We start from the raw sequence: 14,100 nt of genomic DNA, 5'->3' as shown, positions 1-14,100 counted from the left end.
CTCAGAGTCCCACCTTCCGACCTCAGGGCAGGAGAGAGGCACAAAGGTCCCGGCTGGAGATGCACAACCCAGGGCCACTTGAAGGAGGGCCCCATACCCCGTTCCTGAACACCAACTATGGAAACTTCTGACTTAGGTCTGTTAAATCTACAACAGAGTCTCCTTAGGTCTCAGCAAATATAGCAGCAGGCAGCACAGGTCAAAATGCATGGCCGCGGGGCCAGTGAGCCGGACAGCAAGATGAGAAAGACCTCGGAGGTCGTGGGCGAAAAGTGTCACCTGCCATACCAGTAAACAAAGGACGTTGCAGCCATCGAGCCATCGACAGCCACTTCAGCCACCGAGGACTGTGCGCCCTGCCGGGATTCAGGATGGAGAAAAACAGGATACCGGCCCTGCACAGCTGAGGTGTACATCAAAGGAATGATTTCAATGAGCCCAGACTCTGGCATCTTCCCATACATAGAAAAGCATGAAATTCATTCACTGGAGATGCTTGTTTGTTGACTTTCTTTAATGAACGGTAATCTCTTGATGTTCCCGACTATCTGGCTTTTGTTGCTAAAGTTCCAGTATATATCCTGGTTCCTCCCTTATCTTTGAAGCTGTCCCTCAGAGCTCTCTGAGAGGCCGTCTCCCGGGCTTAAGTCCTCAGCATGTCTGCTGAATAAAACATAATTCCCACCTTTTAGGTTGTGCGTTTTTTTATTCAGTGGACAAGGTGGTGGTCCCATCTAGACCCCCACTCACAGTGCCAACTGTGGTCACCCCACAGGGGCAGAAAGAACCCTTTGCTGCAGCTGTGGCATTATTTTGTTTGTTTGTTTCTTTTGGGTGGGGGGACGGGGGGCACACACCGTGCAGCATGTGAGATCTTGATTCCCTGATCAGGGATCAAACCTGCACCCTCCTGCAGTGAAAGCATGGAGTCCCGACTACTGGACCGCCAGGGGAGTCCCCATGTGGGGTATCACAAATCATGACATCTGAACCAATTCTTGGATGGCGGAGTCCATCCTATTTCTCTGGGATGGCTACATTATCCTTCATTATCCCTTCCTCCAAAAAAACCTGACCTGGGTCTCCGGCCTCTCCAACCCTCTCACAGCCTGTCTGCTTCTTTCATCTTAGCATTGAATTTGTTAGAATGGAACTGCGGGCTTACATGCGTATCGTTCCCGTTTGCCTGGTAAGTCCAGCCTCGTCCCTTAAACAAGGCCTCCCAAATTGGGCAGTGGCTCAGCATGGTCTGGACCCTCCTTCCAGACTTGAGCGGGATGCCCCTGAGGAGGATCTCAGAAGAGAAATGCAGGAATGTGTCTCCGTCAGCCTGGATGGATTCAACTCACTGGTGGATTTTCCTTAGTCTAGGTCTACGCTTCTGTAAAATGGGGAGCTGACATTTCCCCAACCGGGGCCTTGGGGAAATGACATGAAAGGGCTTTATCTGCTGGACCAAAGACAGGAAGTATTGTTATCTCTTTGACTCTCCTCTCTCTGCTTTGTTCTCTTCCCCAGTCTTTTCACCTCCTCTCTCCCTCCACCAGCCTCCAAATTCCTTCCTGCCCAGGATTTTAAAACTCCCCTGGGTAAAAACAGGGAGGAGAGGACGTGTGGCTGCAAAGTCCCTGGAGACGGCAGGGAGGAGGGTGGTCTGAGAAGCCTGCCACCTGGCTGGCCTTCTTGAATTAAGGTCTTGTTGGCAGTCAGAATCTCCATCTCAGCTATGTCATTATTTCCTGTTCCACAGGAAGGATTTGGGCGGCTACCTCTCATTCTCTCAAATACACAGCTGCCACCCAAGGTGTCTTGCTCTGGCACTGGGGCCTTGGAAGGAAGCATAGCAGTGACATCAATAATAAGAACAGCAATAATACTAATGAGAGCAACCACTTAGCAAGCGTTCGCTCAGTACCGGGCGTTCTCCTTAGGGAGCGCTCTCACATACTAACTCAGTCCTCCCAAGAACCCGCTGAAGTAGGTTCTATTTTGTTTAAGTTTATTCATTTACTGAGAGACTCCTTAATCCTCAGATGGAGGGAACCGAATTCGTTGGTGGCACCTTATCATTAGCACAAGGCCCTTCTTTTTTTTTCTTTAATTATTTATTTTTGGCTGCCCTGGGTCTTTGTTGCCGCGCGCGGGCTTTCTCTAGTTGCGGTGAGCGGGGGCTGCTCTTCATTGCGGTGCGCGGGCCATAAGAAGCGCTAAAATGAATTAAACGGGCTTATTCTGTATGGAGGGGAGGGAATTGTACTCCCACCTGACAAAACTCACTTGCACGGTTATGGACGAGAATTATTTGCCCTGCTATCCACTATTTATCATTTACAGAGTTGTAAAGTAGCTCAAAGACGGTAAAAGAAGCTGAGACCCCATAGAATCAGATAACCCACCTCGTTTTCCACTGATGACATCTGTTGGGTCCATCTTAAAGTCTTTCACAGTTTTCCCCTACACTAGGAAGAAAAGTTTGTGGTCGGGTTTAAGATGGTGGTTGGTGTGGGGGGAGGGGCTCTGATGACTACACTGGGAACGCAGGTGAGTTTGGGGAAGAGAATGGACCTGGGGTGAGGATGGGGTTGGAGTTGGTTTTGGGGATAGAATTAAGCTGTAGATGGGAGGGATCTGGGGATAATGTTGTTGACAGAGTCCAGTTGGGTTGGGGCTGGAGATGAGGCCAAGATTGAGTATTTGGGTGGGGAGGTGTTGAAATACAGTTGAGTTGGTGTTGTACGTTGACATTGTTAATGAGCGCTAGATGTGAGGTCCGGTATCTGCGTCAGGGTAGGGTTTTGGTAGGAGTGTGCTGGGTCATAGCTGTGAGTGCCTCTCAAGGTGACAGAAAGGCCACTGTCCTTCCCCACCTTGGAATTACCCCACTTCCCAGGACTGGACCCAGAGTAGGGACCGAGTTCACTCTTTCTGAGTTGAGTTGGGTTCAGGCTGAGTGGCAGGAGGGAGGATGCGGGTTAAGTGAGGTGACAGGTTTGTGTGGGAAGTCGGGGAACCTGTGCTCCTTTGTGGCCTAGGTCCACACTTCCAGAAAAAGCCTTTCTCCCTTGGGAACGGCTGGAACTTGCAGTGGGGTGGCTGTCTTTGGTATTTGTTGAGGGGTGAGTACCAGATCAACACTGACAGTAGGGCTAATGATTGGCTGGCTCTTGTTGAAGTGAGGTCATGGACCCACCAAGAGTTGGGGGTATTCTAGCCCCTCACTTGATCAATAAGGCAACTGGAGCCCACGGAGTTCAGTGAGTAGCTGAAAGTCACATGCCAGTTAGACCAAATCCAGGGGTCCTTTTGCATAGATCAGGGTCTGTCGCCCTCAGAGAGAAGGGCTAGAGCAAGAAAGAAAAAGGACTAGAAGAAGAGACAGTGTTCCTAGTGGTTCAGAGCTGAGTTCAAGTGACACGGCCACTCTGTGCCTCCATAAAATGGCACTAACCATAGCACCTGCCTCACAGAGCAGGGTTAAATGAGTTCATATTTGAAGGTGCTTAGAGAAGAGTTTGACACGAACCAGAGGCCACAAACATGCTTGTTAAATAAGTAAAGCTGGAGATGGAGGCAGCCTGAGGTCCCCGGGGGCCCCCACCCTATAGCTTGGCTTCAAGATGAGGTTCTTTGTCAAGCAGGAACTGGAAGTTCCGGTTGGAAGTGCTGGCTGGGATGAGAAAGTTGGCCCTACACCCATGCCCAGAGCAGAGGCCCTGATGCAAATGCGAAGGGATGGGGAGACTAAGAGAGACCCAAAGGGATAAATACACAGAGAGAGAAAAACAAGGTGGATGGGAGAGAGCAGAGGAAATGCAGGGAGAGACAAAGGCAAGACGATGGAAGAGGTAGAAAGAGAGACGCCTGGGGAGAAATCAGACTTGGTCTTTTGCTCTGTCTATGCTCACTCCCTCGGTGATCTCATCTGCTCCTGTGGCTTTAGATACCATCCACGTGCTGATGGCTCCCAGATGTTACGTCTCCAGCCAGACCTTGCTCTTAAACTCTCACCTTGACATCCAACCGCCTACTCAATAGATTCACGTTCAAAACCAGACTCTTGTCCTTCACCCCTCTCATGTTCCAGATGGGCTCCTCCTACAGTCTTGATCGTCTCAGTAAATAGTTTCTTCGTCCTTTCATTCCTCAGCCCAAACCTCAGTCTCGCCCTTGAATTCCTTTTCTCACACACCACACATCCATTGTGTTACCGAACCCTGCCAGCGCTGCCTTCAAGATAGATCCAGAATCGGACCATTTCTCAACATCTTCCATCCTCGCCACCCTGGTCCCTCCCAGCCGCCATCATCTCTCATCTGGATAATCGCAAGCTTCTTATCTGGTCTCCCTCTTTTTGTCCTTGTCCGCCTACACTGTTTACACAGAGCAGCCAGAGTGACGTTTTATTATAAAATGTAAGTCAGGGCAGGCCACGCCTCTTCTGGAAAGCCCACAGTGCCTCCCACCTCCCTCAGAGTGAAAGTCAGGTTTCCTTATGGTGGCCAACAAGGCTCCAGACCATCTGGCCCCAGTGGTCCTCTGATGTCACCTACCGCTTCCTCTTTTCCTGCCCCTCTCATGTCAGGCACAATCCCGTCTCAGAACTTTAGTACTTTGATTCCCACTCCTGGACCCCTCTTCCAAACCAGATGTCTGCCTGGTTTCTTCCATTCTTGTCATCCTCTCCATGAAGACTTCCTTGACCACTGTAGTTGGAGATCCCTGAGGTGGGTTCAGGGAATTACTAGAAGGACTCACAGAACTCGGAAAACTCCTGCACTCATGATTTTGGTTTATTACAGCAAAATAAAAAGACACATGGGGCCAAGTCCAGGAGAGACCAGGCACGAACATCCATTTGACCTCTCCCAGAGGAGTCGTATAGACAGCACTTACTTTGCCCAGCAACAACGTGCGACAACACGTACAGAGGATTGCCCACCAGGAAAGTCCACCTGAGCCTTGGTGTCTATGTTTTTTATTGGGGGTCAGCCACATAGGCACATGGCTGTCTGCCTGCATGGCTGACCTTAGTGTCCAGCTCCTTCTCAGGTCAAATATGCCCCAAGACCTCCATCACAAATCATCCTATTAGGATAGACTATCTGGCACGGCCCAAGGCCCCCAGGTACAGAAAGACACTGTTATTAGGCAGAATATTACAAAGGCTTAGAGGTTATCTCCCAGATGCTAGGCAAGGGCCTAACTTTTTTCTGTAATATGCAGGGTTTGGACAACATAGCCCTGCTGAGTTAACCACACACTGCATAACCCACTTAAAATTATAACCTTCCGGGCTTCCCTGGTGGCGCGGTGGTCGAGAGTCCGCCTGCCGATGCAGGGGACACGGGTTCGTGCCCCGGTCCGGGAGGATCCCACATGCCGCGGAGCGGCTGGGCCCGTGAGCCATGGCCGCTGAGCCTGCGCGTCCGGAGCCTGTGCTCCGCAATGGGAGAGGCCACAACAGTGAGAGGCCCGCGTACCGCAAAAAAAAAAAAAAAAAAAAATTATAACCTTCCTCTGACATTCTCTATCCCCTTACTCTGCTTTACTTTTCTCCAAAGCACTTGCTCCCATCTGTAACATTTAATGGTTTTTTTTGGCAGTGCCATGAGGCATGCAGGATCTTAGTTCCCCGACCAGGGATCGAACCTGGGCCATGGCAGTGAAAGTGCTGGTCCCTAACCACTGGACTGCCAGGGAATTCCCAATATTTCATGTTTTACTAATTTACTTGTCCCTTGTTTGCCTCACCTCCAGAAGTGAGTTCCCCGAGGGCAACAATATTATCTGCCTTGTTCCTAGAGCAGTAACTGGCACCTAACAGGATTCAGTAAACATTTGCTGAATGAATGAATGAGCGACAGGCATTTTTGAGGGTGTGGAGAGATATGAATCCTTCTTATCCGGGCAGAAACTTGCCAGTACTTGGTGAAATTGATTAAAAGTATGGCTTTTTGGCCCAGTGGTTCTGCTTCTATGATATTCCAGAGAAGTCTTCTCTAGTTATATAAGGGGCCTGCCCCCAAATGGTCAGTGCAGTATTGCTTGGGTAGTAGAAGGAAACTAGGTGTCCATCACTGGCGGACTGGGTCGTTAAACATGGTGGATGTATACCACGGAGTGGTATTTCTCAAACTCTAATAAGCATTGAGACCCCCGGGGGTCTTGTTAAAATTCAGTTGGTCTGGGGTGGGGTCCAAGACTGTGACTTCTAATAAGCCCCAGATAATTCTGTTAGTGCTGTCCCCTGGACCACACTAGGAGCAAGGGTATAGACTCAAGCAGTCCTGTCCAACAGAACTTTCTGCCATGATGGAAATCTATTTATCTGTGCTGTCCAATATGGCAGCCACCAGCCACATACGGTTATAGAGCGTCAGAAATGTGGCGAGTTCGACCGAGGAATGGAATTGTAATGCATATTCAATCTAGATAATTTTAGTTTAAAAATTAAATGACCACATGTGGCTAGCGGCTACCATCTTGGACAACACAGGTTGAGAAAACACCAACACCGTGGCAGTGAGCAGTAATAAACCAGATGGGCAGACAGCAACATGGATAGGCTGTTAACACAGTATTTTGGCGTGAAATAACGTCACATCACCTTTGGTGGAATAAGGTCGCCTATTTAATACTGAAACCTGACTCCTCACCCACACCCACCTGCCTTCACACCCTATTGCATCAATCTGAAATGCCTCCGTTGTATTGGCACTATTATTTTGTATACCACTGAGAAAGAAAAAGGAGCCATCGATGAAATGAGGGCGTAATGCTAAGACATAACACTCAGCTAATTATAAGATGCCTCCCGCTTACGGAGGTTGTAAAAACGGGAAACGGATGTGCATCTAAGAAGCAATAACATAGGGTATGTAACCATCACAGCTGGGAATATGAGTTGGAAATCAGATTAAAGATTACTTTAATCTAAACTATTTTTACTTAGCTTTATAGTAGGATGCAGGCCAAGAATTATAGGGTGGTCCGTGTCTTCATCTCTCTGGGGGCTCAGAGCTACTCAAGTACACAGCTGCTTTCAACTCCTTTCCTCCGCAGAGCTTGGGTGGTTGCCACACATGACAGCCAAGGTGTGTCTGTATCACCATGACAGAAGGTGCAGTCCCCACTTCCCAGCTATCTTCTTTTTGTTTTTTTAATGCTGCATTGGGTCTTTGTTGCTGCGCCCGGGCTTTCTCTAGTTGCGGTGAGCGGGGGCTACTCTTCGTTGCGGTGCGCGGGCTTCTCATTGCGGTGGCTTCTCTTGCTGCGGAGCACGGGCTCTAGGCATGTGGGCTTCGATAGTTGTAGATCGTGGCTCTAGAGCGCAGGCTCAGTAGTTGTGGCCCTGGGGCTTCGTTGCTGTGCGGCATGTAGGATCTTCCCGGATCAGGCATCGAACCCATGTCCCCTGCATTGGCAGGCAGATTTTTAACCACTGTGCCATCAGGGAAGTCCCCCCAGCAATCGTATTTTCCCCTCTTTTTTCTTTTTCTTAATTGAAGTATAGTTGCTGTAAAATATTATATCATTTCCAGGTATACAATATAGTGATTCACAATTTTTAAAGGTTATGCTCCATTTATAGTTTTATAAAATATTGGCTATATTCACCCCAGCAATCTTTCATGTGGGATCTTCCCGGACCGGGGCACGAACCCGTGTCCCCTGCATCGGCAGGCGGACTCTCAACCACTGCGCCACCGGGGAAGCCCTCTACTCTGCTTTTAAATTATGCTTACTGTTTCTTGTCTGTGACCTGCTAGAATGCAAGCTCTGTGACGAGAAACATTTAGATTTATCTGGCTCGTTCTCAGCCCTACTTCCAGTACCTAGAACCGTGCCTAGTGCATAGTAGGTACCCAGTAAATAGACCAATGCCTGGTGCATAGTAGGTGCCCAATAAATAATCGTTTTTGAATGAAAATAAGAAAGAGAATGAGATTCATAACACAATGGTTTTGTGTAAATTAGAAGCAACACAATGTGACAATGCATGTGTTCCAAGGATGCAGGGTATTCAAGGCCATCCGTGTTGATGCCTTTGGGGAGGGAGGGGAACCAGAGCCAGGGATGACAAATGGAAATAAATAAAACGAGAGCAGAGCTCTCAGGACCTGAGTGTGATTAACTCAACTGTCTCCTCACCTGAGATCTGCTTAGGGAAACAAGGATCTCTTCACTTCCATAGTGTTTTCCAGGAAACAAGCTAGGTCTTTGCCCTCCCAGTCCGGGACCTCAGCAGTCCCTGCTCAGGGTCGCAGCGCAAGGCTGGGGCGCTCCCTTCTGCCACACCAAGTACAGTGGATGGTGAGGGGGCAGACCCCCAGGGGACACCATGCACTCTTGGAACATGGCTCCTGGCTGGGCACGATTGGACCTGTGTGTGCATATCTGTCGGGTGGATTAAATGAATGGAGAATGGAATTTAGGATTGTTAAAGTTTTATTAGTAGTATTTCTCTGGTTTTTACAGACACTAAGAGTTTTGAAAATTGTCTTCTTCGGAATATGGCGCCAGTGCAGTGCCTTTGCCTTCACACTCCTGCTCTGTGTGTCTCAGGGGCACCTTGAATAATGACGGGGATGTGGTGGGGTGCAGAGAGAACCCCTGAAGGAACTGCTCTGGGAAAGAAGAGCAGGGTCTTGGGGAGCATGTGGGCAGGTGATATTCCGTAACACCAGCTAAGATCTGCTCTGTATGGTCTCCTGGATCCAGGTTTGGTACTTGCACAGGTTGGTATAGACGCTGGGGTAACCAGGCTGGGCACAGGTCTCCATCCCCCAGGACACGAGGCCCTGGAGCTCTCCTCTGCACACCAGGGGCCCCCCGGAGTCACCCTTAGGGGGAGAGACAGAGATGGAGACATCCACAGACAGATGACCAGAGCCGTGGGCATGGAGAACCCGAGAGGCAAAGATGGGATGGGGGTGGGCTGAGACCCCTGGGCAGGGGCTCTGGAGATCTCAGCCCCTGGGCGTTGGGGTCGCTGGTTCCCACTCTGTCTCTGTCCCTTGGGCCCCTCTTCATCTTAGCTCTGTCTCTAGAAAACTATGTGTGTGTTTCCGCATCCCCTGTCTCTGGAGCCATTGCTCAGGGATGGATTAAGATCTCTAGAGGACCTGAGCCCGGCTTTCCAGGTACCTGTATGTGATGATGGCAATGACAGTGGTGATCAGAGCTCTGTGCTCTCTCCATGGACTAGCTCATCTCATTCCACCGACTAAGACCTGCTACCCCCACGGGACAGATGAGGAAATTGAGGTCCGGTACCCAAGGGCGAACGGTGTGGAGGCAGCCCGGCTATTACAACCTCTCTCGTTCTCTGTGTGTGTGGAGTTGGGGGGGCGGGCTCCCCGATCGTCATGTTCCTGCGGTCCTTTGGTACCTAAGTCCCTGCTCCAGACAATCCCGCTGCCCATGCTCTCCCTGGGCCTCACCTGACAAGAGTTCTTCCCACCTTGGGGGACCCCTGCACAGATCATACCAGCGGTGATGGCTCCAGGATAGGCCCACTGACAATCCTGGCCCGAGGAGATGTTGATGTTCACGCATTGCAGAAACTTGGGGAACCTGGCTGCAGGGGCACCGAGGGGTTACAATGGAGTCTACCCTCCACCGAGACCCAGGAGTCAGGGCCTGAGCCCCTCCCCCCTCAGACCCAGGATCCAGACCCCCGGCCCCTCCTCCCTCAGACCCAGGAGTCCAGACCCCCGGCCCCTCCCCCCTCAGACCCAGGATCCAGACCCCTAGCCCCTCCCCGCTCAGACCCAGGGTTCCAGGTCCCAGGCCCATCCTCCCTCAGACCCAGGAGTCCAGACCCCCGGCCCCTCCTCCCTCAGACCCAGGAGTCCCCGCCCCTAATCCCTCCTCCCTCAGACCCAGGGGTCCAGGCCCCCAGCCCCTCCTCCCTGGGACCCGGATGTCCAGCCCCCAACCCCTCCTCCCTCAAACCCAGAGTCCAGGCCCCCAGCCCCTCCTCCCTCAGACCCAGGAGTCCCCGCCCCTAATCCCTCTTCCCTCAGACCCAGGGGTCCCCGCCCCCAACCCCTCCTCCCTCAAACCCAGAGTCCAGACCCCCAGCCCCTCCTCCCTCAGACCCAGGAGTCCAGACCCCCAGCCCCTCCCCACTCAGACCCAGGATCCAGGCCCCCGGCCCCTCCCCCCTCAGCCCCAGGACGCAGACTCCCGCCCTTCTTTCCTGACGCAGGACTCTCACCGTTGGGACTGGATATTGTGCCCCAGCCCGACACGAGGCAGGAAGTCCCTGCGCTGGCACAGGAGCTGGCCAAGGCGATGGGCCTCACTGCCTTCCGCAGCCGAGCGGGCCGCTCCAGCTGTAGCAGCATCAGGTCGTTTTCGATGGTCCAGGGGTTGTACTGGGGGTGTGGCACCTGGCGGACCACACGCAGCACCTGCTGTGTTACCTCCCAAATCCTCAGGTTGTGCTTTCCCAGGGCAACTCGAAGGTTCCTGGCCCATGACCCCCAAGAGTAGTGCCGCTCAGGATCTGACCTGGAGGCCTCTCCCCACCCTCCAGCGATGCTCCCTTCCCTGGTGATGAGTTTGCCTCCAGTCTAACCCTCCCTCTAACTGCAGGCTGAGTGCCTCCTGGCATCCTGTACACTTTCCCCCAGCCTCGGCTTTCTCTCTGGACCCGATCCTACCATTCTCCCCTTCCCCTTGTGGGCTGCACTTTGCCTTCTCACTTGGGTATCAGGTGATGGTTGAGTGGTCTTGTCTCTGTCCTAGGGTCTGCACCTGGATCAATACTCTGAGTTCTAAGTGAGACTCTGGGCTGTGGCTCTAGATCAGAATTGATATTCTGGAGTGTCCGTTCCAGTTACTCCATTGCTTCAGGGAGGCTCCATTCCAGTTCTAGCCTGGCCTTTGGACTCCACACATCCGGAACTTTTGACTCTAAGCCAGGAGCTGGGTTCTAGATTGAATCTGGACCATAGCACACTTTCTAGATACTGGTGTGAGCTCCAGTTTCTAGGTTGATTTCTGGGTTCTTGATTAAGCTCTAGTTTATGACCTGGGTTGTAGACAATGGTTTGAGCTCTGTGCTCCAGTTGGGCTCAGGGCTCTAAACGCTGGTCTGCATTCTTGATTCTAGGTTGGGTTCTGTCTTGGATCAAATTACAGGTGATAGTCTGGGCTCTTGGTTCTAGACTCTGGTCTGAGCCCTTGACCTCAGGCCAGGCTCTGGGTTCTAGATGGAGCTCCAGGTTATGGTCAGGATCCCAGGTTCCAGATGTTGGTTCCCATTCTAGGGTCTGGGCCCTAGGTTCTACACTGAACTTTAGTTTATGACATTATATCTGGTTTATGGGCACTGGGTGAGCTTTTACCTGGACTTTGACTTCTAGTCTGGGGTCTGAGGTCCAGGTTTCAGTCTAGAATATGAGAAGGGCTCTGGGTTCAATATGAAGCTTTGGATTATGGTCTCCATTCTGGGATGTAGATGGTGGGTTGAGGTCTGGGTTCTAGGCTGCTCAGAGAGGAGCTGTAGACTAGACTCTGGATTAAATGTTGGATCTAGAACAAGCTTCAGGTTCTGTCTTTATCTTATGCTCTGAGCTGTACGCAGGTTTCTGGACTTATGGCTGGACTGTGGGTTCTGAACCTGACTCTAGATTCCAGGCAGTGTTCTGAGGGGAGTCCTGAGTTTCTGAAGGTAGACTGTGTGCAGAATTCAACCACTCCTCTGGAACAGACTCCTAATCTTAGTCTCTATGTAGAGCTTGGCCTCTGGATGGATCTCAGGTTATGTGTTAGATTCTAGATTCTGTGTGGGACTCTAAGCTTGTGTATGGGTTCTAAACGGTTGATCTGCTTTTAGAATCTAAACTGAGTTCAAGATTTATGACTGGATTCCACGTTCTGAGCCGGGTCTGTTGTTCTAAGCTCTTATCTAGACCCCAAACCAGGGTCCAGCTACTACACTGGGTTCTACACAGGGCTAGACTCTGGAATTCACTTGGCAGGAGAATAAAGAGGGGTTCACTCACGGATGGGCGCAGTGAGCAGCAGTGATGACCCATTCGTCAGACAGCAGGGACCCTCCACAGAGAAAACTACGGTGGGGACCTGCCAGTAGGGCTGCCTGCCATGGTTGGGAGTTCCGGATGCAACTGGAGCCACCGATTATCTTGTCCCCTTGGTTCTGTGCCATGGCTAGGAGAAGGCAAGGGTGAGGTGGAGTGGGGAAGGTAGATGAACAAATGCTCTCCATCTACCCCCAACTCTCTAGGATATCTGGAATCCACAAATCCCCCCTTTTCTGCCTAATCCTTAAACCACCCACCTTTATCTACCCCACCCTACATGAGATATGCCCAACACTGCCCCCATTATTGTCCCAACATAACCAGGGAATTTTCTGACACCCCCCCACCTCCAGGGCCACCTCATCCAGGGTCCTGATACAGCTATTACGCTTGACTCTGCTTTTCCATGAATACTTTCTGTCATCACTTCTCACAGTACAGCACAGTTCCACCCAGTAATCCTCCAACGCCTTCAGGGAGCTCCCTGTCCCTTCCCCAAACTCCTCACTCAATGTGACCCCCCAGGATCCACTATCTCTCCCCACACCCACTCTCCCTGTCGGGAGCTCAGCATCCCATCATCATTCCCACCATCATATCTGGCAACACGTTGTCTTTCCCGTATTAGTTCTTCCCTAACACAATCAAGAAGTGTCCTGCTGTCCTTTCTAATAAGACCCAGTCAAGACCTGATGGTTTTTCTCAATTCCTCTTTTATTTCTCCCCGTCTCCTACAACCCCCTGGACCCTGCAACCTCCTAATACCTCCACAACTTAGAACTTAGGCACCCCCTCCAGCGTGCTCCTCAGCCATGATCCCCAAACTGCTCCCTGCCCCTTCTCATCAGTTCATCTGTGAGCACATCGGGTCCCCAGGACGCTTCCCCATCTCTTCTCAGAGTCCAGGCCCCACTGCCGTCTTACCTACAGCGAAGATCTGAAGTGCTGTCAGCAGGAAGAACATTCTGAGGGCTGGGGGTTGGATTCTGGCAGATGTAGAGAGAAAGTGAGGGTTAAGGAGGCTGCGAGAGACCCAGAAGTTATAGGTCAGAGACAGAGCGTCTTAGACAGAGACTAAGACCTTAGAGACATGGATGAGGGACAGAATAGAGGCCAGAAACCAGGAGGGCAGGGTCTGGGGGCTCCTTGGTGGCTGGAGAGAGGATGCTGAGATGGGTTCAGGTCCTGCCCTGATGTCTCCTGTCTGGAGGAGTGAGGAAGATGTCTTACTTCCTTGTCACTCATGGAGGCCTTTTATCTCTGGTCTGAGTAGCTGGTGCTTCTCCTCCACCCTTCTGACTTTTTTTTTTTTTTTATTGCCTACTTCCCATTCCAGGATAGGCTGCCCCATCTCTTCTCTCTCCTCTCTCACCAGAGAAGTAGTCCCAACTGTTAATGAGAACCCGCCTGCCTGGTAGGTGAAGGTGTTGCAATCTGGAAGGAATCCAGGGAGGGGGACCCCAGGGCAGGGTGGACGGGGTGGGGGTGGGAGAGAGTCCGAGAGGGAGGGACAGAGACAGAGAGAAGGGCTGCCATGGGAGGAGAGAGAATCTAGGAAATGTGAGAGAAGTAGCATATGAAGGTGGAGAGGCAGAGAAAGAGTAAGAGAAATACAGGCCAGAGAGAGAAGAGTCAGAGGCAGAGAGAATTTAGGGAGACGGACAAAGAGCAGATGAATATAGATGCGGAAGGGAGGCAGATAGAAAGAGACAAAACAGATGGGGACAGGGCACAGGGACAGACACTCATGGAGAGGTGAGTGTGGAAAAGTGAGAGACAGAAACAGAAAAACAGAGGGAAGAAGGGGGAGGCAGAATAGAAACAGGCACAGAGAGAGAAAAAAATGGAGAGAAAAGAGGCAGAGGTACCCCAACTCCAAACACACTCATACAGAATAATAGCAGTGATGATGAAAGGAGGCCAAGAGATGACAGATAAAGAAGTGGTGATAGAGGAACAGTGAGGCGGAGATGCAGGCCCAGGCAGGGGACAGTGGGGAGACGGAGGGAGAGCGGGACGCAGAGGACACACAGCCGCAGGGGAA

At 51.4% G+C, this 14,100-nt stretch overlaps 1 protein-coding gene across 1 annotated transcript; it reads right to left on the bottom strand.

Annotated features, from left to right (window-relative positions):
• Positions 1-8,687: 8,687 nt before the first annotated feature.
• Positions 8,688-13,020, bottom strand: LOC116744064 (kallikrein-14-like). The gene is made up of 5 exons (XM_032613364.1): positions 12,981-13,020; positions 12,018-12,183; positions 10,223-10,476; positions 9,444-9,580; positions 8,688-8,843 (listed from the first exon to the last, which is right to left on the bottom strand). The coding sequence occupies exons 1-5, from the start codon at positions 13,018-13,020 to the stop codon at positions 8,688-8,690; spliced, it is 753 nt and encodes a 250-aa protein (XP_032469255.1).
• Positions 13,021-14,100: the final 1,080 nt, after the last annotated feature.

Source organism: Phocoena sinus, chromosome 19 (assembly GCF_008692025.1).
Source record: "Phocoena sinus isolate mPhoSin1 chromosome 19, mPhoSin1.pri, whole genome shotgun sequence".
In the NCBI taxonomy this organism is placed as follows: Eukaryota; Metazoa; Chordata; class Mammalia; order Artiodactyla; family Phocoenidae; genus Phocoena; species Phocoena sinus.
This window is presented reverse-complemented; position numbering and strand designations above follow the sequence as displayed.